The 22722-nt window shown below is 41.8% G+C and overlaps 1 protein-coding gene across 7 annotated transcripts in view; it reads left to right on the top strand.

Annotated features, from left to right (window-relative positions):
* The window catches only part of MAP7 (microtubule associated protein 7), a 171748-nt gene extending 153229 nt beyond the window's left edge, over window positions 1–18519 (top strand). For 3 of the 7 annotated variants that reach the window (XM_054505563.2, XM_045865611.3, XM_045865613.3), the window contains exons 12-18: window positions 668–839; window positions 1185–1286; window positions 1680–1730; window positions 1832–1889; window positions 4560–4662; window positions 12987–13210; window positions 14953–18442. In XM_054505563.2, the coding sequence (XP_054361538.2) occupies window positions 668–839; window positions 1185–1286; window positions 1680–1730; window positions 1832–1889; window positions 4560–4662; window positions 12987–13210; window positions 14953–14963 (721 nt within the window). In that variant the 3' untranslated portion in view covers window positions 14964–18442. Of the gene's footprint in view, window positions 1–667; window positions 840–1184; window positions 1287–1679; window positions 1731–1831; window positions 1890–4559; window positions 4663–5001; window positions 5628–12986; window positions 13211–14952 lie in introns of those variants that run through there. The other 4 variants (XM_064598141.1, XM_054505564.2, XM_045865610.3 and 1 more) reach the window with 3 other exon arrangements.
* Window positions 18520–22722: the final 4203 nt, after the last annotated feature.

Raw genomic sequence — 22722 nt, 5'->3', positions numbered from 1 at the left:
AAGCTTGTGTTTTCTTCCAGATAGAACTCTCAGGGAGTAGCTGGGTGAGATAGTTAAGTGTCCCATAATGGCCTGCTGGGCAGGATGCTAGGGACAGTTGGCTTAGTTGGCCTCCTCCTGCGGCTAATAAAACCAATTTGTCAAGGACATTGTTCTTCAGACAAGCAGAACTGCATCTCGGGGGAGGATCGCAGCCCCAGTGCTGGGCAGCAACCTTGGACATTCCCTACACTTGATCACAGCAGGGAGCTTTCATAGTCTGTCTTCGTCCTGCCCTGCAACAGAACATTGTAACCTTTATTAATTTGCAAAGATTTCCGGGGCGGGGGGGGTATTCAAATTCATTACTAAAATGTCCCATTATTGGATAAAACTAGTCTTAGCCTTTAAAGATAGTTAAATTGCACATCCTTTCACAAAACAAGCTCTCCTCAAAATATTAGTGGTTGCATTTTCCTTCTGTTTACCACGAGGCAACGTGAGGCTGGGAAAATGAGGAGGAAGAAGAGAGGGTGGCTGCTCATTTTGTCCCCAAAGCATGCTGAGCGTGTCCCACGGAGATTTTCCTCAGAACAGACTGCCCAGGCCGCAACCACAAACTCTAGGCTCTCTTCAGGGAGTCGTCTCCCCCCCAGTGTATCTCTGCTTTGTGTGTGTCATTTTCCAGACAAAAGAGAGAGGAGCTGGCGCAGAAGGTGGCGGAGGAGCGGGCTCGGCGGGAGGAGGAATCCCGCCGGCTGGAGGCTGAGCAGGCCCGGGAGAGGGAAGAGCAGCTGCGGCGGCAGGCGGAGGAGCGGGAGCGGCGCGAGCGCGAGGACCAGGAGCGCGCCCAGAAGCAGGTAGGGGCCCGCCCGGCCGGGGCCAGGCCCGCTCAGAGCGGAGGAGAGCGCCCAGCGCACGGCGCGCGGAGTCAAGGCCCCGCGCCTCGTGTGCGCACGCGCGCGGAGACAAGGCCCCCCCCCCCGCGCCTCGTGTGCGCACGCGCGCGGAGACAAGGCCCCCCCCCGCGCCCCGTGTGCGCGCGCGCGCGGAGACAAGGCCCCCGCGCCTCGTGTGCGCACGCGCGCGCTCGCATCCCGCACCTGCCCCGTGGACCCCCGAGCCTCCGCCTCCGGGCGCCCGGATGGATGCGGGCGGCCCGAGGCCCTGCCGGCCTGAAGCACTGGCCCACTTCTTGTTTCCAGAAGGAAGAAGAAGCTCGCCTTCGTGAGGAAGCCGAGAGGGTTCGGCAGGAGCGAGAGAAGCATTTCCAGAGAGAAGAGCAGGAGCGCCTGGAAAGGAAAAAGGTGACCCCGTCTAGAACAGAGCCGGGGATGCGAATTGTTCCTTCTTCCCCAGACCTGAAGCCCAAGCCCAGGAGACTAGCTCACCGCTCTCAGAAAGCAAATGCGTGCTGCCCGTTCCAGATTAACTAAAGTAGCTCCCAATATTAATCATCTCGTCCAAAGAAATCTGTCTTCGTAGTGCGGCCCCCACCAAAAACAGTTCCTTCCGATTCGTGTGGCTTAAGTCAGTTCCAGCTTGATGTGAATAATGCCAATTAAGTTGACGCAGTGGGTATTATAATTGCCCACAGTGACAGACGTGTTTGGATGACCCATTTGCTTAGTCAGTGAAATGTGCCAGGCTCGCCTTCTTTCCCTCTCTGACCCCTTTGCTCAATTCTCCCTTTCTTGTAGCGACTCGAGGAGATTATGAAAAGAACCAGGAGAACAGAAGCTACAGATAAGGTACTGAGGTGCCATTTTTAAACTATTCTTAATAGCTTTTTTTTCTTTACTTTCACTTTAACATTAAAAAATCTTTTTTTCTTTTTTCTTTTTTTTGGTAGAAACCTGTTGATCAGAGAAATGGAGATATAACCAAGGGAGCTCTCCCTGAAGGACCAGGTATTTACTTCAGTGAATTCAAACAAATTCAAATATAGAATTTTTGGATTGAGTCTCTAGAGATCAAGATATTCATTGACTTGGGGGAAAAAAAGGTACTCATTGACTTACAGAAGCTTAGGTGTGTGTCATCTAGTCCACAGATTTTCGCCTTATGTAAAACTCTTACATTTCTGGCAGATTTTTTTTCACATTTGTTTATACTCTAATAGTGTGCTTTAATATTTTAAATCATGTTACATTACAAATACCCGTATTTGTGAATATATGTTTGTATATATCTATGTGTATATAGATATATGCCTATAGAGAAAGAGATGTACACATCTGAATATATACACACACGATTAGAAGAATTTTATTTGTGTTATAAAATTAAATTTCATTTATCATTTATTGTCTGCTAAAGTAGCATGTATTTGTATTTGCTCTTGAGGACTCTAAACACATTTTGACAACTTGTATTTATGGCAGTTCTCACAAAAGAATTTATACCTTTTTAACTTCTGATTTCAGAATAGAGTTAAAATTAGAAATTAGTTGAAATTTCATTAGAAAGTTGTTGATACCTATAGGCTTTGGACAGAGATGATTAATTTCTTGGTGTTTAAACCAAATTTGCTTGAAATAAAATGTACCTTAGTGTGTTAGTACCCAAATTCAATTAATATTTATTAAATGGTCTCTTTGTGTCAGGTACCTCCTGCATACATTTTCTTCTTTAATTTCCGCTGCAGCCTTGTGAGGTAGAACTGCTTTATCTTGAGGTCAGCAAGCAGTTTTGGAGACCTGTCACGTGCCAGACCTTGTTGCAGGTGCTGGGATTCAGTGGGAACAGGCCAGGCCAGGTCCCTTCCCCCGAGGAGTTCTTCACTCAAGTGGCAGACCCAGCTCATACAGCTGGAGTCCAAGCTTATGATTCTCCTGTGATCCCACATAGTCTTCATGATTGTACATACAGGTGGTTGGTAGATAGCTCATCATGCACTCTTCTTCTTTCCTCATCTGCAATATCAATATGACAAGAAAGCACCAGAGATACCTCACTTTCCTTTGCTGTTTTTTTCTTGCAAGACTAAAGATCAAATGAAATTATTTATGTGAAAAAAATTTTTTTCTGTAAACTCTAGAGGTTTTCAAAAGTAATATGTTGGTATCTTGGGATTTGGTTTTATTTCAAAAGAGGCTATCCTAGTTTCTCTATGTCATGATTGCTTTTTAGTGAACTTTTCATGCTTTTTTCAAGATGCCCTAATTATATTTGTTTGGAGAATAACCCTAATGGTTGCCTGTTAACCCCATTGCATTTTTAACAGGTTGTCTTCACAAATGTTGTAAATCAGGAAGACTTTACGTAGGCACAACCCCCCATGAGTCATCAGAATGAGCATTTTAGGATTTAAATTGCACCAACATGGGGTTTTTTGAGGGGCTGTTGCTATAGTTAATGCATGGCCAGGTTCCTTATTTTTTTGTTTGTTTTTACATCTTTCCCCTTCCTGGCTGTTCCCCTTATATTAATTCTTTCAATATTTATTATACAAATTATATATATTACAAAATACGATTTTGTACCTCAGCCCGAGAATCAACAAAAGCAAGAGGGAAGGTGCAACTTGCCAGTCATCATATCTGTGTTTATCAACACTCATAATAAATCTGGTTTGAGTTAATACTGCTAAATAGAGGCTTGAGGGATTATCTGTCTAACAAATATTCCTCTTTCCCCCTGTCCCATGTGTGGTTGAGGGCTGAGTGGTGTTGCCAGTGCTCGAAAGAGAATTCTAGGGCAGGCAGGCAGGTGAGCTTACAGATCTATCAGAAATCTCCAAGGCTGCCTATTACCAGCTTTGTGAATTTTGGCCCCTTTAATAAAGTTATTAATAACTTCTTCAGTTATCAGACTCTCTGGACCTCTGGCAGCTTTACTGAATTTGTGCCAGGCTATGAAATAACACTTCCTTGGAATTATCTTTCAGTTATTCCTTCATGTCAAGCTGAAACCATAAACTGCCACAAATTTCCCTGAAACTCTGACCTATATGAAGGTTTACAGGACTTTAAGTAACCCTGGCTTAGATTTTGGAGTCTGTCATCAATATTGTTGGCTTAAGCTGGACTACAGCACTGAGCATTGAATGACGAGGTGGCATAGTAAAGTACAATTCACTGGCCTTCCATTCATGGAAATCCCTATCATTTTAAGTGCGACTAGAACTAAACTGAGTTTAAAAATTATTTTTTATCACTTAAGGTAGTTCATGGTGATTTGCTCTGAATCCTTCAGAAGATATTCACCATCAGCCTGATCAAGTCAACTTACTGCTATCTTCATCAATTGCTTTGGCTTGAACATTATATACTTTTTGCCCAAAGTCAATTTAGTGCAAGCAAAAATAATAACAACAGTGCTTTCCACCCTTACATTGTGCTGGGCACTGTTCTAAGTACTTTGCGTATATTAAGACATTTAATTCTCACTGGAGTCTGTGAGGTAGGTATTCTTACTCATGAGGAAACTGAGGCACAGAGAGTCTGTGGCCTGCCCAAGGTCACACAGCCGGTAAGTAGCAGAGCCAGGACATAAATCTAGGCATTCTGGCTCCTGGGGTTTGGGTTCGATACTAGAGTAGTAGTAACCGTTTGTCCCATCTTCTTTGCTGTGTCCAGTGGTATCTGCACTTCCATGTATGACAAACTCTCCAGGAAATGGAGAACCAATGAGCAGCCCACATGCGGTCACCTCACACCAAGCGACAGTGACTGTGGAGAGGTGAGTTAAACAACTGGGCCCTTTTTACTGATACACATGAGAGCAAAGCACTAATCCCACCAGAACTTCCTAGGCCTGACAGAATTTCATAGTTTTAACATTAAGATTCATTTTCATTTGGGTTCATTAATTTTTGGTAGAGCTAGTAATTCTGTAGTTAGAGAAAGAGAAAATGTCTTTTTTTCTTGAGTCTTTAAATATGATGGTTAGGTTTGTGTGTGCCTATTAAAGAAAATTATGGGGAAGCATTTTATTTGTATATATTTAACGTGATCTAGACCTTATTCACACCCTTAAGTGGCATATTTTCACCATACATAATATTCTTGTTTGTCACAGGTTTGTTCTACAGTAAAATAATTTGGATGCCAGTATTTCTGATATTGGTAGTAGGACTTCTTATTGAAGAAACAAACAGTTGCTAACAACAGACAAGAAAGAAATATGGGTTGGAAAAAGATTGCCTTTCTCTTCTTTGGTGTTAATATTGACAGCATCATAAGAACACTCTCAAAAATAAAAAATCAGGGTAATTCTAACCTGTGCTTAAAAATCCAGTCATAGAGAACTTTTAGAAGTATTTGTTATACTGTTAAAAAATTTCACCTGTGACTTTTTTTTTAATTTACTTAATTCTTTTATGAGTTTTCCTGTCTCTAATGCCAGAGTGTTTGCTGCATCAGAGAATTAAAGTCTGATTTTTTTCTTAATCTAAAAACACACACTGCCCATTGTTTTATGATATTGGCAGCAATGCAAAGATAAGTTATTCTAAGAAGTCCATAGTCATAAGACATCCATTGGTATCTTTCTAGGACAGTACAATCTTTTATTTTTCCCACTGTAATACCAAAGAAAAGAATTTTTCTGAGAGAGAGCTTATTAATAAGCTTTCAACCATGTTAAATAAATTTATTGTCATCACCTAAGATACATATTAAGTGATATTTTATGCTTTTAATTAGTTTGATTTTCAAATAAAATATTCATCCCTAACTGCTATAATTTATGATGTTCAATTCACTGACTTCAAAAAAAGGAGACTTTTATGAAAGAATAAAAAGTATCATAGAGAGAACCCCATTATTATAAGGACCAGGTTTATTAAGCCACTGATAATTTTATCTGATGAATAACATTAGTTTACATTAGCTGACTTTTTTCAGTGATAAAATCATCAAGTAATTAATCATTACCTAAAACATAATTTTACTATGTAAAATGAGATGGTAAAATTCTATTTCTGATCACTTATTTCACCCATTGCTTTTCTCTATTTAAACTGCCTTCAAACCTCAAATCTCTTTTCATGCAGTGTACCGTGAGGTCCCTTGGCTTTTACTTGGCACTGACATAATATTTATATACCCAGTTCAGCCTAGTTCATTTGTCATCAGCCCTTGCCACATAAGCTGGTACAGTGTGCTCTGAAATACTAATATATAATGAAGCACTAAACTCAGCTTTATGATAGTCAGCCATGTAGATGATCAGACTATTCTATTGGAGTTTTTTTTTTAATTTTTATCAGAATGAAAACATATATTTGTAAAAGTTCATATAGAGAATTGGACTGCATTTTGAGAAATACAATCCATTTCAGAATGACCCTGGCCTCTAGGGAATGTTTAATGTGCTGTTAAGTTTGTTCCCCATTGCATGATACATAGTTTTATGATATGTAGCATAAGAAACCCTGCTTCCCTCTATTTCTAAATTTATCTTCCCTGAATTTATCCACACCAATCTTGAAACAATGTGTACTTCCACTTAGCATCATCTCTTCAGTAACAAAAAGCACTTTTTTTTTTTTTCTTAGAGCTACTTATTCGCAGTTTCAAAGTTTGGACCCATGGTTGTCAGAAACTAGGTTTTAGTTATTCCTTTCTCACAATTTCCATACCTTTTGTAATTATATAGATTTTGTTTCTGTCCTCTTTTTGCTTTCATCTTATAAAGCGAGTATTCCTCCTACACTTTGTCTATCAGTCAGAGTCCAGTCGGGAGAGAGAAACCAGGCAAATGAATTTGAATAAGAAAGTTTAACATCAAGAATAATTAACTCTTACTTGGGATGGAAGTAACAACAGATTGGTAGTAAGAAGCAAAGAGAACTCAAGATTACGGGGTTAGCAGGTCTAAGGAGCAGCCACATCCCTGAGCCATCCCCAGGGAAGAGTGCCCTTCCCCAGGCTTCCATCCAGACCCTGTGGGAGAGGGTATGGCTGTGACCCACTGGATGGTGGAGAAGTTCTTTTATGAAAGAAACTTGCCAAGTATCTACCCTCTGGAATGCTTAGGAGAGCTCTTCACTGGGAGGTGTCCCAATACAGGCACTCTGTCTGCCACAGGTTGGCCCTGGGAGGTGCTGGGGGCGGCCCCTCCTGCCGCAGGGGCTGGGTGCCGAGGCAGCCTCACGCACACAGGAGCCAGACGCTGGGAGTGTGTGTGCTGCAGGAGCCTGCCGAGCAAGCACAACCAAACCAGGAAGCAGACTTTTCCTTGTGCCGTGTCTCTCCGGCGGCCTTAAAGGACGAAGCTTAAAGATCATGCCAGCTGGCAAAGGAAAATTAGTTAAAGGGCCCACATACAGTTTCAGAGCAAGACTGAAGGATGAAATTTGGAGCTGAGAAGCAAAAAAACAAAACAAACAAAAAAAACCCCAAACCTGACAGGTTTACCTTGCCTCTAAAAAGGCTCCTTCTCCAGCTCTTTGTCATTTGAGTCCTATTTTCTAGAGATTTTTCAGCACAAGCGTGGGGTTGAGGAAGAAGAGCTTTAGAACCAGAAGTCCCAGGCTGGATTCCTAGTTTTATCTCTGAGAAATTCAGCGACTCTGGGATTAACCTACTTAAGTAAGATTCAGTTTTGTCGTCTGGACATGAGGAGGTCTTTCCCTCAAGGTACCGGAGGGTCCAATGAAGTATTGTCTGTGAAGGAGCTCTGAAAACTGTACTAGACAAATATTAGACGTTCTTTACCTTGATCCTTCTAAGGTACGGTGTCCAGAAGACAAAGCACGCTGGTGTAGCTGCAGTGTAATGTAGAAAAGTGCTTTTATGTTGTATCTGATATCCCATCTTCTCCTGTCGTGCATTTTATTGGCCTCGTCTTTAACCATAAAAACATAAGGAATCAGTGTCACCTGGATCCAGTCTATAGTGATTGCAAGATCTCTTACGTCCATTGTCACTGATAGCACTTCATCTTTTGAGGATGGTTCAGCTTACAGTGGTTCTCTAAACCCCTCTGCCCTTTACATTGCTTACATTTTGAAGATTTTTTTTCCTGTTATCCTCAAGGACTTGCATTTCCCAGAATAATCATTATCTGGATACTTAAATTTTTCCTTCTACTTATCTTCCAGATTATTATAACCCTGCTGTTAGCACGGACCCCTGAGGCTATCTGCCACTCATACTCTTTCCACCTGGAGAAGGACCTGCTCATACTAACCTTTCATACCCTTCCCTAAAACAGTTTCCTGTTCACATTCCCTTTGTTTCAGTGGGGACTCACATTTTTAAACAGTTTCACTTCTGAAACCCTGTTAAAGATTTTTAAAGTTACAAATAAATCGCATCCATGGATGTTCCCTTTTACCCCCAGTTTCTAGTCAACCTTGAATTACCAAATCATCGTTTTTCACCTCAGTGCATTATGGTTAACGAAGCATTCCATAATCCTCGTCATCAGTTCACATGTTTATTAAATACCCTACCGTGCACCCAGAGTAGAGGCATAGATCCTTCCAGCCTACTTACTGTGAGTTAAGTCACTGATTGGAGATCCCCAGCGTCCCTTCTGAGAATGTGAGATGGGTGATCCCCTGTGGAAATCTACCACAGCGAATGCTGTAAGCACGTGGCAGGGTTTGTTTTCACTAGAAAACGCCACTCCGAAGAATGAACACTTTTAGTTCAGAATCAGAGAAGTGAACTTTTCCTAATGCCTCAGTTACCTAATACATTGGTTTACCTTCTTTTCAGGAAAAATAAATGAGTGCCATGAGCTGGGTGACATTCTCCCCACATCCACCCCTGGGAATATGTCAGCAAACTGCCTGGCAGCACCCCGGGGTGATAGCGTCCTCCTGGTATTTTCTAGCAGTGAGGACTAGCAGCAGTTCCTGGTGCAGAGAAACCCTACACCAGGAACACCCTGAACCTGACTTCAGCCCTGAGGGGCCTGAGTGACCTGTCTGGCCCCTGTGGTTTCTAGTGTTCTCAACCTTTGGTGTGCAATGCTTTTAAAGCCTAAAAGCAATTCTCCTTGCCCAACAGGCTCCCCACTGGCAGTAGGTAGACTGAAGAGGGTTGGAGTTACCAAGAGTCTGGCCAGCTTTTGCAGATGCAAAGAAATATATGATCCTGGGCAGGATGATTTCTTACTCTGAAAACCATTTTGGGTTCTTGAGAATGAGTATTTGTAGAGGGAGGAGCCCATAGAATGGAGGAGAGTGTTTATTTGTGGATAAGAAACTTACTTTGAAACAAGAAACAGAGGACACAGATGAATGTGTGCGTACAAGTGTGTATGGGGTGTGTAGGAGGGAAGACATTATTTTAAGTTTCTCAGGTCATGCTGATCTATTCTTCCACCCCCAACAGAGAATCTGTTCTAGAAGCTAAAAACTTCTCATGGGCTACTGTCCTCCCCTGCTAATAAGATGCCCTAGGCTAGATCCTTCACTTTTAAGAGAATGATCCTTCACTCTTAAGGGATATGTAGTAATTCTGGTTTTTGACCTAGTGGTTTTCCTTCAAATCTTAGGAGTTTATCATTGTTTTTAGTTTGCCCTAAAGGAAATATAACAGTCCCAAGCCCTTACCATTCAAACAGAAAGAGATGTATCACTTTTTTTTTTTTTAAGATTTTATTTATTTAATTGACAGAGACAGCGAGAGAGGTAACACAAGCAGGGGAGAGTGGGAAAGGGAGAAGCAGGCTTCCCGCGAAGCAGGGAGCCCGATGTGGGGCTCGATCCCAGGACCCTGGGATCATGACCCAAGCCGAAGGCAGTCGCTTAACCAACTGAGCCACCCAGGTGCCCCGAGATGTATTACTCTTAATTTTAAAGTTACTTGTAAAAAAAAATAATAAAAAATTAAAAAACAATAAAGGTACTTGCTATACCATGATAACAAACATCAAGAAAGAATAAGGTCCTGGCTACAGTAAGCCGTATGGACTGTCAGATTCCCACCATGGTCTCAGCTCCTTACCCAGGTAGATTGAATTTTATTTTTCATTTTATTTTTTAGTAATCTCTGCATCCAATATGGGGCTCGAACTCATGATCCTGAGTTCAAGAGTTGCATGATTCTCCCACTGAGCCAGCCAGGTGCCCCCTCTAGGTAGATTTTAGCAAGCGAAGTGCACAGTCTTCAAGACACTTGCATCCAGCTTCAGCTGCCAGAGTATAGCCAAAGAAAAGGACCTCAGAAGCTGGTGATCTTACCCTGAGAGGACACACAGATGCATATTCCCTAACCCCAGTGACTTCAGTTTCAGTTTTATAGTTTCTGCTGGTCACAGTATCTTCTGAACATTTAATAATTGGCCATCCAAAGCATACAGCACAATTCCTCTAATTGCTAACAAGTAAGAATGGGTGGAGAGGTCAGGTAGGAGTGGGAGGGGAAAATGAAGTCAGCTGTTGACTCAAGTCTGGGTTGGCGTGGCCATTAAAACTTGTTAGCACATTCGGGGCGCCTGGGTGGCTCATTTGGTTAAGCGACTGCCTTCGGCTCAGGTCATGATCCTGGAGTCCCAGGATCGAGTCCTGCATCGGGCTCCCTGCTCAGCGGGGAGTCTGCTTCTCCCTCTGACCCTCCCCTGTCTCATGCTCTCTCTCTCTATATCATTCTCTCTCTCAAATAAATTAATAAAAAAAAAAAAATCTTAAAAATAAAAAGTAAAAAAAAAAAAAAAAAAAAACTTGTTAGCACATGCAAGCCTAGAAGGTGATGGCAGTTGAGGTGGCCAAGGAACGGGGCTTGGAGATGCATTCCTCTTCTTTACCTTTTGCTGAAACTTCTACTGAAAATCACTTTGGGATGAGAACTAAAACTAAAACTGTTTCCCTGGTTACAGAGAGCCCATCAGTGTTGGGAAAGAACCAGGTGGACGGGGGGTACCTGGGTGGCTCAGTCGGTTAAGCGTCTGCCTTCGGCTCAGGTCATGATGCCAGGATTTGGGGATCCAGCCCCTCATCAGGCTCCCTGCTCAGCAGGGAGTCTGCTTCTCCCTCTATCCCTTCCCCCTGCTCGTGATCTCTCTTCACACTCTCACTGTCTCTCAAATAAGTAAATAAATAAAATCTTAAAAAAAAAAAAAAAGAATCAGGAGGATGGGTATGGTGGCTGATCCAATCACTTAGAACAGCGGGTGTCAGGCACGCACATGCATGCGCTCCTGCATCACTACTGTGATGCCAAGCCCCCTTGGTGAAATAGCAAAAGATCGCCATCATACTCTGTACACTGTTTTTATGTTATTTTTCACAGACTTTTACAAATAGTACTTTCAATGTACTCTGCAATACCTTGTGAGACACTTAGGACAGATTTTTTTTTTTCCTAAAAGAAAAGTTTAAGATTTTATTTATTTATTTATTTGACAGAGAATGAGAGAGAGAGAGAGAGTGCAGACACACAAGCAGGCAGAGCGGCAGGCAGAGGGAGAGGGAGAAGCAGGCTCCCCACTGAGCAGAGAGAGCCTGACATGGGGCTCGATCCCAGGACCCTGGAATCATGACCTGAGCTGAAGGCAGACGCTTAACCGACTGAGCCATGCAGGCGCCCAAGAAAAGTTTTAATTAACAAAAATATACCAAAATATCTAAATCAGAAATGCTTTAGAATGTGTCCCGAAAATCATTATTTCTTGTGAATTAGGTAAACTATGTCTTCAATGGTAAAAAAGCAGTTTCCTCAAAATAAAAAGCAAATGGAAAAATGGGATGTACATTAGCTTTATGTTACCATTTGGGAAGGAGACAGAAAAAGATGAATTGACTTGCTAAAGTTCACGCAGTTGGCATTATAATTATACTACAGACCTGATTTTCTGATCTCTAGCCTCTTTCCATAGACCTATAGTTAAACATTCAATTGATGATCAGTACGTATTAGAAATTAAGACCTTCACAATTTTTGCTTCATATGGTTAGTCTTTTCCATTTGAAAATTTTAACTGTAGAATTTTGTCAAATAGGGGTTTTTTTCATACACGAACTGAGCACTGAACAAAATATGAAGCTTGCAAATACATGTTTACTGCTGCACTCAGATAAAATGAATCTAGCATTCATTTGTATTCTTTCTGCTGCATTGTAAAGCATAATAATGAACATATTAAAGGCTTTCAGTTTGGTTACGGAGCTTCTAAAGAGAGGGAAAAACCTAAGAGAAACTGTAAGTGGAAAATTAATGATTTGGTGGCCAATTAAATGTACCTCAAAAATAAATCCAAGATATTAAGCATGAATTAATGAGAAGCAAGTTGGGGTCAGAGGCAGATTTAAGGGGTAAAGATAAGGTTGGTCTTAAACAATAGACCTATAAAAAACTTGCACGTTTTAGTAAGCTAGAGGTACCCAGGAAAGGCTAGCATTTGAATAGCCAGGTACTGTACAAAATGGCATAATGAACAGAACACATAGCCGGAGATCAGGAGAGCACACATTCAGTTTGAACTCTCTGTCTCGGTTGTTCTGTGACTCTACAGATTGTCCCCATACCCCCACATTTCAGTCCCCTCATCTTTGAAGTAAAGGACCGAATAAGGGCTGCTGTTGATCAAACAAAGGTGTGTGAAAGTGCCTGTGGTAGAAACTGTTACATGTGTGTTGAAAATAATGATCTATTCTAACTGATAACTTGTTCCATTTGATACAGTTTTTATAACAAAAAGATTTTTTAAAAATAAGTGTAAAATTGCAAATATGTCAAAATTCACCACTTTTGTGAGTGATGTGGTCAATCAGTGTTAACATTTGATTCTAAAATTCTAAAATGGGCGCGCCTGGGTGGCTCAGTCGTTAAGCGTCTGCCTTCGGCTCAGGTTATGATCCCGGGGTCCTGGGGTCGAGCCCTGCATCAGGCTCCCTGCTCGGCGGGAAGCCTGCCTCTCCCTCTCCCACTCCCCCTGCTTGCGTTTCCTCTCTCGCTGTGTCTCTCTCTGTCAAATAAATAAAATATTCAAAATAAATAAATAAAATTCTAAAATGACTATTACAAAATAGTTTTTGGTTGTTTTAAAAATGTTTTTTCCAGTTTTAATGCTAACTCCTTTCAATTTTGATTTTTCACATTCCCTAGTACTCCCAATTTGGAAAAACAACCAAGTGAAAATGGAGTATCTGTTCAGAATGAAAATTTCGAGGAAATTATAAACTTACCCATTGGATCTAAACCATCCAGATTAGATGTCGCCAATAGCGAGAGCCCAGAAATTCCTTTGAATCCAATTCTGGCCTTTGATGATGAAGGGACACTTGGGCCCCTGCCTCAGGTAGATGGTGTTCAAACACAACAGACAGCAGGTAAGCTTGCCTCGAGCTCCCTTCGGGAACCACATAAGGGAACGAACCTTGTGCAGTGTGACTAGGGCAGCTTTGTTCTTCCAGGGACCACGTGGAAAAGATTGTATAAGGATCACAGAAATTGAATTTTGAGTTGGATTGGGCAAATTCTAGAGCCCCTCCTATTCCCCCAACTAGGTGTGCAAATCCAGTCTGCATCACCCACTGGATGTCCATCACCTTCTCCTCACAGAGCAGTCCTCACTGCCCAGAAACACGCACTGTCAGAACATCCTTCATATAAAGAAAGCATTTAATGCCCCACCATAACCTAGGGACCCTCAGGCCTAGTTCTGCCCCCTGGTGTTTGTTTCATCTTTCCCAGCTCTTCAGATATATGAAGACTGCCATCATGTTCTCCCATTTTTCTCTCGTTCAGGTTTAGCAGCTTAGGTGATACACTGTTGTCCCTTTTAAATGTAATAAGACCGTTAGAATTTAGATAAGGAGACCCATATTTAGAACTAGGAGAATATTCATGAACCCAGTGGTCTTCTGTCCTTTGTTGAGTGCCTGTTGCTGTTGTTGAAATGACCAGCGACTCTCTCATACCGTCTCTGGGACTCACCCTTGACCTGAAGTCTTTGTGCAAAAAGAACAATAGCTTTGTGTGACCCAGAGAAATAAGGAGCAACATCAAAAGTTATCAACTCAAGAGTCACAACAACTCAACAGCACAATCTCATCAGTCTTCAGAATTAGGTGGAATGATCTCAGCTCTGGTTCTTCTCAAACCTCTTTGAGTTCTGTCAGGTTTCTCTTCCCAGCAGATCACTTTCATGTATAGACTAGCATCTCTTTATACTATTATGAACAGAGCTGGCCAAATTCAGCATGTTTAAACAGAGTCCGTGCAGAATTATTTGTGGTCAAGTTGTTTTGTCTTTCAGATTTCCATCTGTGAACTTGTAACTCCTATTTTCCACTTTAATTGGCTGGAAAAGCCAGTGTTGAAGCACCTGTCCAAATGAAGCTAGGCTTTTTTCCTTCTCTAATAGACTGACCTTGGGAGTCTAACTTCACTTTACGATCCCCTTCTTGTAGAAGGAAGCTATACGGCCTGTCCCAGGTCTGACGTCCTCATTCTTAAGACTCTGGGAATAATCTGATGATTTGTATGTTAGTGGAAACACTCCTGGTGCAGCTCCCTACCTCGTCATGTTCCAGATTCACAGAGAGGCGAGGGACACCCAGATGACCTTCTGTGTCACATAACAGGCCTTAACTCACCTTTTGATTTACCTGTCATTCCATTCTCACTGTTACTGCCCTTCTGTAACTTCTGTAGGAACAGAGTCAAGTGTCTGTGATCTTAAGCGGTGTCAGGGTTCTTTTGGGGGTCATGACTGTTTTTCAACATACATTTATTTAGCCATATGTTTGGAGCCTGAAGCTTCAGGTGCTGAGGATACAAGACCAATGAACGTAAGTCTCTAACATCAAGGAGAGTACAACTAATGTATGTCATTTAGAAAAGTAAATGATATAGCCTAAATTGAAGGTAAAGAAAAGGACATGTGTTTTCCTGCTAGTGGTAGAGTTCATTAAAATATAAGATTCTGATGAAATCACCTATTCTTATATAAGACAATGTATAGAAAAGCATGGCAAAGTTTTAGAAATGTAAGATATTACCGTAGTATTCTTGAAACAAAATGTTAGATAAATATTAAATCTGTTCTTTTTTCTGTCTCCTAATATAGAAGTTATATGAGCATTTCTTCTGAAGAACCAAAGCAGAAATTTAAAAAGAATTTCTACAATTAATGGAATTCCTTCCATGCTATAAAGGAGCATCCCCCTCGTCCAGTTTTCTAAAGATTTCTTGGCCATCATTTTGAAAAGACTTTATTAAAACCAGCTAAAGACAACAGACTGGATAGCTTTTCTAATAATTTTCGCCAATAGAGAAAAAAATGTTCCTTGTTCTTCAGTACTTTAAAACAGCTTTTTCCAGTGTGCTCCTTCTTAGCAAATCAATATTTTTCTGCATTCTCTAAAAGATGAGATCATTTGGCTATTAAAAAAAAAATGGGCTGACTAGGCATGATTTTTCATATAAATGTGTTGGTCTTTAAAAGCTAACATAAAATTGGCACAAAAAATTTACCTTTTACAATGTAATACTTGAAAAATAAGTACCTCTTTGTTCTACAAGTAGAGTGACTAGGAGAGGTGTTTAAATTAAGCCTGTTTAAATATTACTGCAAAGAGTTCTATTTGTAGAAGCAAACTGTAGGCAGATTACCAGGTTCTTGTAAATGCAATTTGTACATGGACATTCTGCAAACCCAGCTGTCACATTCTTGCATCTCTTTTTGCAAAAACATACTAAACAGTTTTAAAATGTGAAAAAGAAACATTATTTTTTCAGAGCAAGGAAATAGACTGTCCTCTTAAATAATGTATTTATAAAGTTTTTCCAGATAAACTAATCAAATAAATTAGAACAACGTGACAACATTGCAAACTTTGATTTACTGGATGCATTCCTTATGTTACCATGAGAGAATGTTCGTGATGATTCAGGGCTATTTCTGACGTCTGTACATTGCTGCTGTCCCCAGTGATGGTGGGACTTACCTTTGCCTTACCTGATCACAAATTATGTGGGTGGGGGGGGGAGTAAAGATTTACTATTTCTTTAAATAAAAAAAGAATTTGGTTTTGCTCGTTTAAGAGCAAAGAAGACCTGATGGAATGTTGACTGTGTTTGGCACACAGAGCACCGTGCAGGACCCCTTCACAAACCTCCTCCTTCTGCGTGGCACCCATCAGCTCTGACTTTTCACTCTTCACTTTTACTGCTGAGCTTAGCTGTGCAAACTTGCACTTTCATTTGCTAATATAATTCAATTTTATTTTACCATTTTAGAAACTACTAATAACTAAATATTAAAGGAGAGGGGGCTCTGAAGGAACACTTTTTTTGTGTGTGTGGAGTGTTTGGAAAGGTAAACGTGTAGCAGTATAATATGTTGGTTTTATTAAGAGGGATTGGTTAATCTATATTGAATGAGAAACTTCATTTATTAAAATCCAAGCTATAGTAACAGCTGTAATTTGTGAAAACATTAATTTGGGGCTTTTCCCTATTCTCAGTTGTCCATGTACGCATAGTCATATTAAAAAAAAATCTGTTCAACAAAGTTGTTTTATTTGTTTAAGTCGATCTAGCACAAAACACCAAATAAAAATGTGTTTGACATAGTTTTACTTTTAGGTTTCTCATATGTTACAACTTTACTCCGATTGAGTCTTGAGTTTTCAAATTGCCCTTCATTCAATCTCAGTAACATTTCCCCAGCTTCCTCTGAACGGAAATATAGAATAGGTTTATTTAGAACAATAGTTCTATTTTGGCTAGGTTTTCTTGGTTTCATTTATATTTGTGAATTTGAGCCATCATTAACAGACTGAAAGCCTTCTAAGTAATCAAGTTTTAATTAAAAGTGATAAAAAGTTAACTATATTTTATTTTTTTAAGATTTTATTTATTTCAGAGAGAGCATGAGAGAACATGAGCAGGGAGAGGGGTTAGAGACAGGGAGAAGCAGACTCCCTGCTGAGCAGGGAGCAGGACAAGAGGCTTGATCCCAGGACCCTGGGATCATGACCTGAGCCAAAGGCAGATGCTTAACCGACTGAGCCACCCAGGCACACGTAAAATTAACTATATTTTAAAAACAACATTACCAGAGGATGACCTGGACCTTTACAATGGCTTGATTGCTTTCTCTCCAGCTCCTAAATGTCAGTATTCACCCCGCTGATCATAAAGAGATCTTTAGTAGGTACTACATCAAGGGCAGTGCTCAGGGATCAGATATGATCCTCAGCATGGAATGAGGGTGGATGGGCTTTTAGTTTCTTTGTCACACCATTGTAGACTGTCTAGGCCAATGCAGTCACCAATCACCAGTTCATTTGATAGAAGAGTGGCCCGCTTTTCCTGGAAGGGGTAAGGTCATATGTCTCCTCTTGCCTAACCGCGTTCCCTGGTGGTATATTACCATAAAAGCAAATCTAAAACAGAGTTCTTGCACGTGAACATGTTTATGCTTATTAGCAAGCAGGGCCTTTCGCAAGCTTGGATAATTCCTTCTCTGCTCATAATCCCACAGACACCTCGACCAAAAGATTCATAGTAAAGCAGAAGCAGTAATACTATGAAGGCAGAAGTAACCCGATTGAAACAGGCAATGCAATCTTAAATGTCTGGGGGTGGGGGAAGGATGGCACAGGAGCAAACAGCTCTAGAGCTGAAGTACTAATCAAAAGTCTTAAACTTGCAGGATCTGCCATATTCTTATACCTTGTTTGATGTATTTTGCCTCTATCTTTCTAGGCAACCACTTACCTTTCAAGTTCCATTCACTAATAAATTACTAACCTCCCTTATGCTGATTAACACTGGTGTAGGTTTAGATGACAATATTTAAAGCACCCAGCCACCAGATTGGAGTCCTTCGAATGCTATCTGACCTAGCCCCAGGGTAAGACTAAAGTTACATGGACATGTACATCACAAAGTTGATACTAAAGCATTTTGGAGTTAAATTATTGCATATTAAAATATAACAGACACCAATAAATTCTCCCATCTTTTGCATTTTTTTAAAGATTTTATTGAGAGAGAGAGAGCACAAGCTGGGGGGGGGCAGAAGGACAAGCAGACTCCCCACTAAGCACAGAGCCAGATGTGGGGCTAGATCCTAGGACCCTGAGATCATGACCTGAACCAAAGTCCACTGCTTCACCAAGTGAACCACCCAGGTGCCTCTTGCATTTTCTTGATGGATGGAAATTTGACTCTTGGCCTACATTCGATTGTGCATAGAACATGAAAAGGCATGATGAGACGGCTATCGGATCAAGTTACAAAAAGCAATTAAAAAACTTCTAAAGATGCTCTTTGAAAAAATTTCATGCCCCCCACCTAATTCCCCACCCAATTCCTGTTTTTACTCAGCAGACACCTAAGCCCGCTCAGAAGTACTCAAGATTGTCATTTTGTTACATCCTTTGGTACCTCATTAGTTTGGGGGAGAAACTCCAAAGACCTTGCAAGAAGAGACAGAAAAGGATCAGCATGTGAACAGAAGGTGCAATTTTAAATTACTACAAATAAAATATTTCATTAGTAACTATTCCCTTGGTGACTATTACTTGGGTTTTTATGTTGAGTACAATTTTAGAAGTCAAAAGTACTTTTAGTAATTAATGCCAAGATTGGTAACATTCAAAAGAGAAAAACATTTTGATTCCTGTTTAAAAATATACACGAAAAAAGTAGTGGTACTGACGACCACTTTTGAATTAGTGGCTCTCTAACACCTTACAGAAGACTGAAAGGAAAGGGTAAGAAGGGACCTAATGTCGAAAGTGATAGAGGAATGGGAAAGAGCCAACACCTGATATTACAATAGGTCTGAAGACCAGGTCTGCAATGATGGGCAGCATGAGGCTTGGTAAGTTGCCTGTGTGCTCGGGGTCTGGATTTCTTAACCTGTATGTGGGAGAACAGTGCCCATCTCATTGGGTTGTCTTAGTGGTTATCAAGGATTAAGAGTAAATGTAAGTTTCTGACACATGGTAATTGTCCAGTAGATATTAAGTGTTTTGGTCTTTATTTTTAAAGATTTTATTTATTTGACAGAGAGAGACAGCGAGAGAGGGAACACAAGCAGGGGGAGTGGGAGAGGGAGAAGCAGGCTTCCCACCGAGCAGGGAGCCCGATGCGGGGCTCAATCTCAGGACCCTGGGACCATGACCTGAGCTGAAGGCAGACGCCTAATGACTGAGCCACCCAGGCGCCCCGCCACTATGTTTTTTTTAATAAGTTGCCTGTTCCAAGTGTTACACCACGCAAGCTAAACAGATGAGGATTCATTTGTCTAGAACAGTATAACATCTTTGGAGTTTCTAACCATTTTTGAGTTGTGACGATTTACTATTTAATTTCATAATTTTCCCTCCTTCCTCCGCCCCTCCCACAATGTTTTCTTTCCAACAAGAATTACATTGTTACTTCATATTCTTTTTTTTTTTTTTAAGATTTTTTATTTATTTATTTGACAGAGAAAGATGGCGAGAGAGAGAACACAAGCAGGGGGAGTGGGAGAGGGAGAAGCAGGCTTCCTGCTGAGCAGGGAGCCCGATGTGGGGCTCGATCCCAGGACCCTGGGATCATGACCTGAGCCGAAGGCAGACGCTTAACCACCTGAGCCACCCAGGCGCCCACTTCATATTCTTTTTTTTTTTTTTTTTTTATTCATGAAAGTCAGAGAGAGGCAGAGGCAGAGGGAGAGAAGCAGGCTCCCCGCCTAGCAGGGAGCCCGATGCGGGGCTTGATCCCAAGACCCTGGGATCATGACCTGAGCCGAAGGCAGACGCTTAACCACCTGAGCCACCCAGGCGCCCCCCACTTCATATTCTTATATATACACGGAGGCACTTCTTGACATCCTCTGCACAATTAGACCGGTCTTGTTGGCTGCGAAGCCAGGAATGATTAAATATTCCTCCGGAAGCTGCTGTCAAAGTTGGGCAACCCCCAGGAAGTGCTTGCAGAGCCTGGAGCACAGGAAGTTTGTAGAGCTGTGCGGGGAGCTCGAGAGCTAAGCACATCATGTTCAGACCTTATCTAACGACTCCTTTTCCTCCCCACGTGGAGCCGCCTGACCAAAAGGTGCCAGAGAAGAGGTGGATTTGGAAGGTAAGAATTTGGAGGCCCTTGTCAGATTTGAAGGTCAGGAAGGGCATCCCTTGGTGTGTTCCATTGCTCATTCCTTCTCGGGGCAGGGGGTGGGGGGCTGTTGACGGGAATTTGCCTCTTCGCCCTGAGCTGCACCTGTCCGGTGCCGTGACTGATGTTGCCAACCGACAGGCTCTCCAGCTGGAATGTCAGTGTCCCAGGCTTTTGGATGTTGGGATTTAATTGGGGGAGGGTTGGAAAAGGTAAGTGGGGAACTGACATCAGTGACTGACCTCCTCAATTTTGCCAGGGTAAGAACAGTAAAAATAAAACCACTCTCAAGGCCACTCTCAGTGGCCCATGCGTCAGGCCACACATCTGAGGACACTCTGGGACAAGGTATGTACCTTTTCCTCACTGGATTAAGCTGTTTCCATGGTAGCTGGCTCGATAACACTCCATTCTTTGGTTGTCTTTCCTTCCTTGTCTCCTGTCTCCATTCCCTTCAAGGAGCTCCCTTTACCATCCAGATAAACTACTTCTACTCCATCCGTGCTATAGGGTCTGCTTCCAAGGAAACCAAAACTGAGGTGATGCTAAGGTCTATTAGCATGATTTTATAAAACATTTTATTTCCTAGAAAGTAAAAACACAGCTCTTGTTCGTAAATAGGTGAATAAACGTAACTTGGAAAACCCACTCTGGTGTTCTCATTCTCGTTTTGTCACACCGGTCAGTGAAAAATATTCTCAGCATAATTCAGTTCTAACCATGTATGAATGAACAGTAAATGTGCTTTAATTTCTGGGTGGATCCAAGCCTGCGATCATCCATGATGACCCAAGCATTTCCATCATTGTCCCTGCTGTTTCTGTTCAGGCGGGTGGTTCCCAGCTGTTGAATTCTGTTTCCTCACCTTCGCACCTATGTCCCAGATTCTTCTTAGTGAGGTCTCGACATGTTTTTGAACACCCTGCTCTTCTTCACAGTCCTCGAAGCCTCTCCGAACCCCCACAGCACGGTCTGCGCTATGACTGCCAAGTTCTGGGGGAGTTGGAGTACTGAATTTGTAGCATTTTCTGCAAGAATCTTTTTTAAAAATCTAATAGACAACCTTTCTAACAACAGGCTAAACTCAATATTATCAAGTACTTTTAAAAATTAAATTGCTGGGGCGCCTGAGTGGCTCAGTCGTTGGGCGTCTGCCTTCGGCTCAGGTCATGATCCCAGGGTCCTCGGATCGAGCCCCGCATCAGGCTCTCTGCTCCGCAGGAACCCTGCTTCTCCCTCTCCCACTGCCCCTGCTTGTGTTCCCTCTCTCGCTGTGTCTCTCTCTGTCAAATAAATAAAAAATTTAAAAATTAAAAAAAATAAAGCCAGGCACTAAAGTAGTAAAGGACAGATTTTATTCAATCATATACTGTTGTAATGGGGCGGAGGGGGGAATCCAGGTAAAGTGCACCCAGCTTTGTGCAGAGGTGACCGGGCATTTTAAAAGGAGAATAAGGGGGCGATCTGGCTGGCTAGAGACAGATGTCCTCTTCCTCCCTCAGTGCTCCATGTGTGTCCCTCCCAAAGCTGTGTACTTGGTCTAAGAGGACAACCTTCCCAATAAGGGAGGACATTCTCTGGCCAAGGGTATATGAGTAGCTGCGCTCCCTGCAAGAATCTCCAAACAAGCTCTCAAGGTCCATTTGTAGGACAACGTAGGGTAGTCAAGCTTCTAAGACTCCAGACAAATCCAAAAAAAATTCTGCATGTGGCAGTCTGCCTTTCTTTTAAAAAAAAGAAAAAGAAAAGGAGAATGAGGGGGCTAAGCACGCGCTCAGAGTCGGGAAAGTGAAAAATGAACGAAAACCTGGAAGGGGGATGTTGGTCCATGTGAAACCCATCTGGGGGTTTTATTGAAGTTGGATTCCTATCCTGCCACAGAGGCTGGGAGATGGGCCCTACTTTCAGGTATTGGCTAGAATCAACAGTGTGTTTCTCGCCTTTGCCTTTGCTTATGCTGTTCCCTCTGCATGGAATGACCTGAAGGAATGCCCTTCAGAAAACTTGGAGTCAGATCTTAACTTCAGTGTCCTCATTTGTAAAATGCTGATAATACCATGAACCTCATATAAGTGTTTAGAGGATTACACGCAATCTAGAATGTAAAGATCTTAGCACTATGCTCACCCCATAATAAACATTTGGTGTTTATTAGCTAAATAACAAGCTCATCCTTCAATATTCCACTTCCTTCAAGAAGCCTACTTTCTCTATGAATACCTACCATTTGCATCGACATGGATGGAACAGGAGGGGATCATGCTAAGTGAAATAAGTCAATCAGGGAAAGACAGTTATCGTATGGTTTCAATCGTGTGGAACATAAGGAATAGCACAGAGGACAACAGGGGAAGGGATGGAAAACTGAATGGGAAGGAATCAGAGAGGGAGGCAAACCATGAGAGATTCTGGACTCTGGGAAACAAACTGAGGGTTACAAAAGGGAGGGGAGTGGGGGGATGGGGTGACCGGGTGATGGGTATTAAGGAGGGCATGTGATGTGATGAGCGTGGGTATTATATGAAACTAATGGATCAGTGAACACTACATCAAAAACTAACAATGTACTATATGCTGGCTAATCGAATTTAAATAAAAATGCCCATTTTGCATCCTAAAAAGAAAAAAAAAAAAAAAAGCCTACTTTCTTTCCAGAGTCTCATTCCAAGTTCTGTACCCTTCCTTCTTTCTCATGCTGGCTCCCTGAATCTGTCTCCATCAGTGT

Source organism: Mirounga angustirostris, unplaced genomic scaffold (assembly GCF_029215605.1).
Source record: "Mirounga angustirostris isolate CCGP_5_RB_7025 unplaced genomic scaffold, mMirAng1.0.hap1 SCAF_8, whole genome shotgun sequence".
Taxonomy (NCBI): Eukaryota; Metazoa; Chordata; class Mammalia; order Carnivora; family Phocidae; genus Mirounga; species Mirounga angustirostris.
The sequence above is the reverse complement of the archived record's forward strand: the minus strand, read 5'-3'. Positions and strand labels throughout refer to the sequence as shown.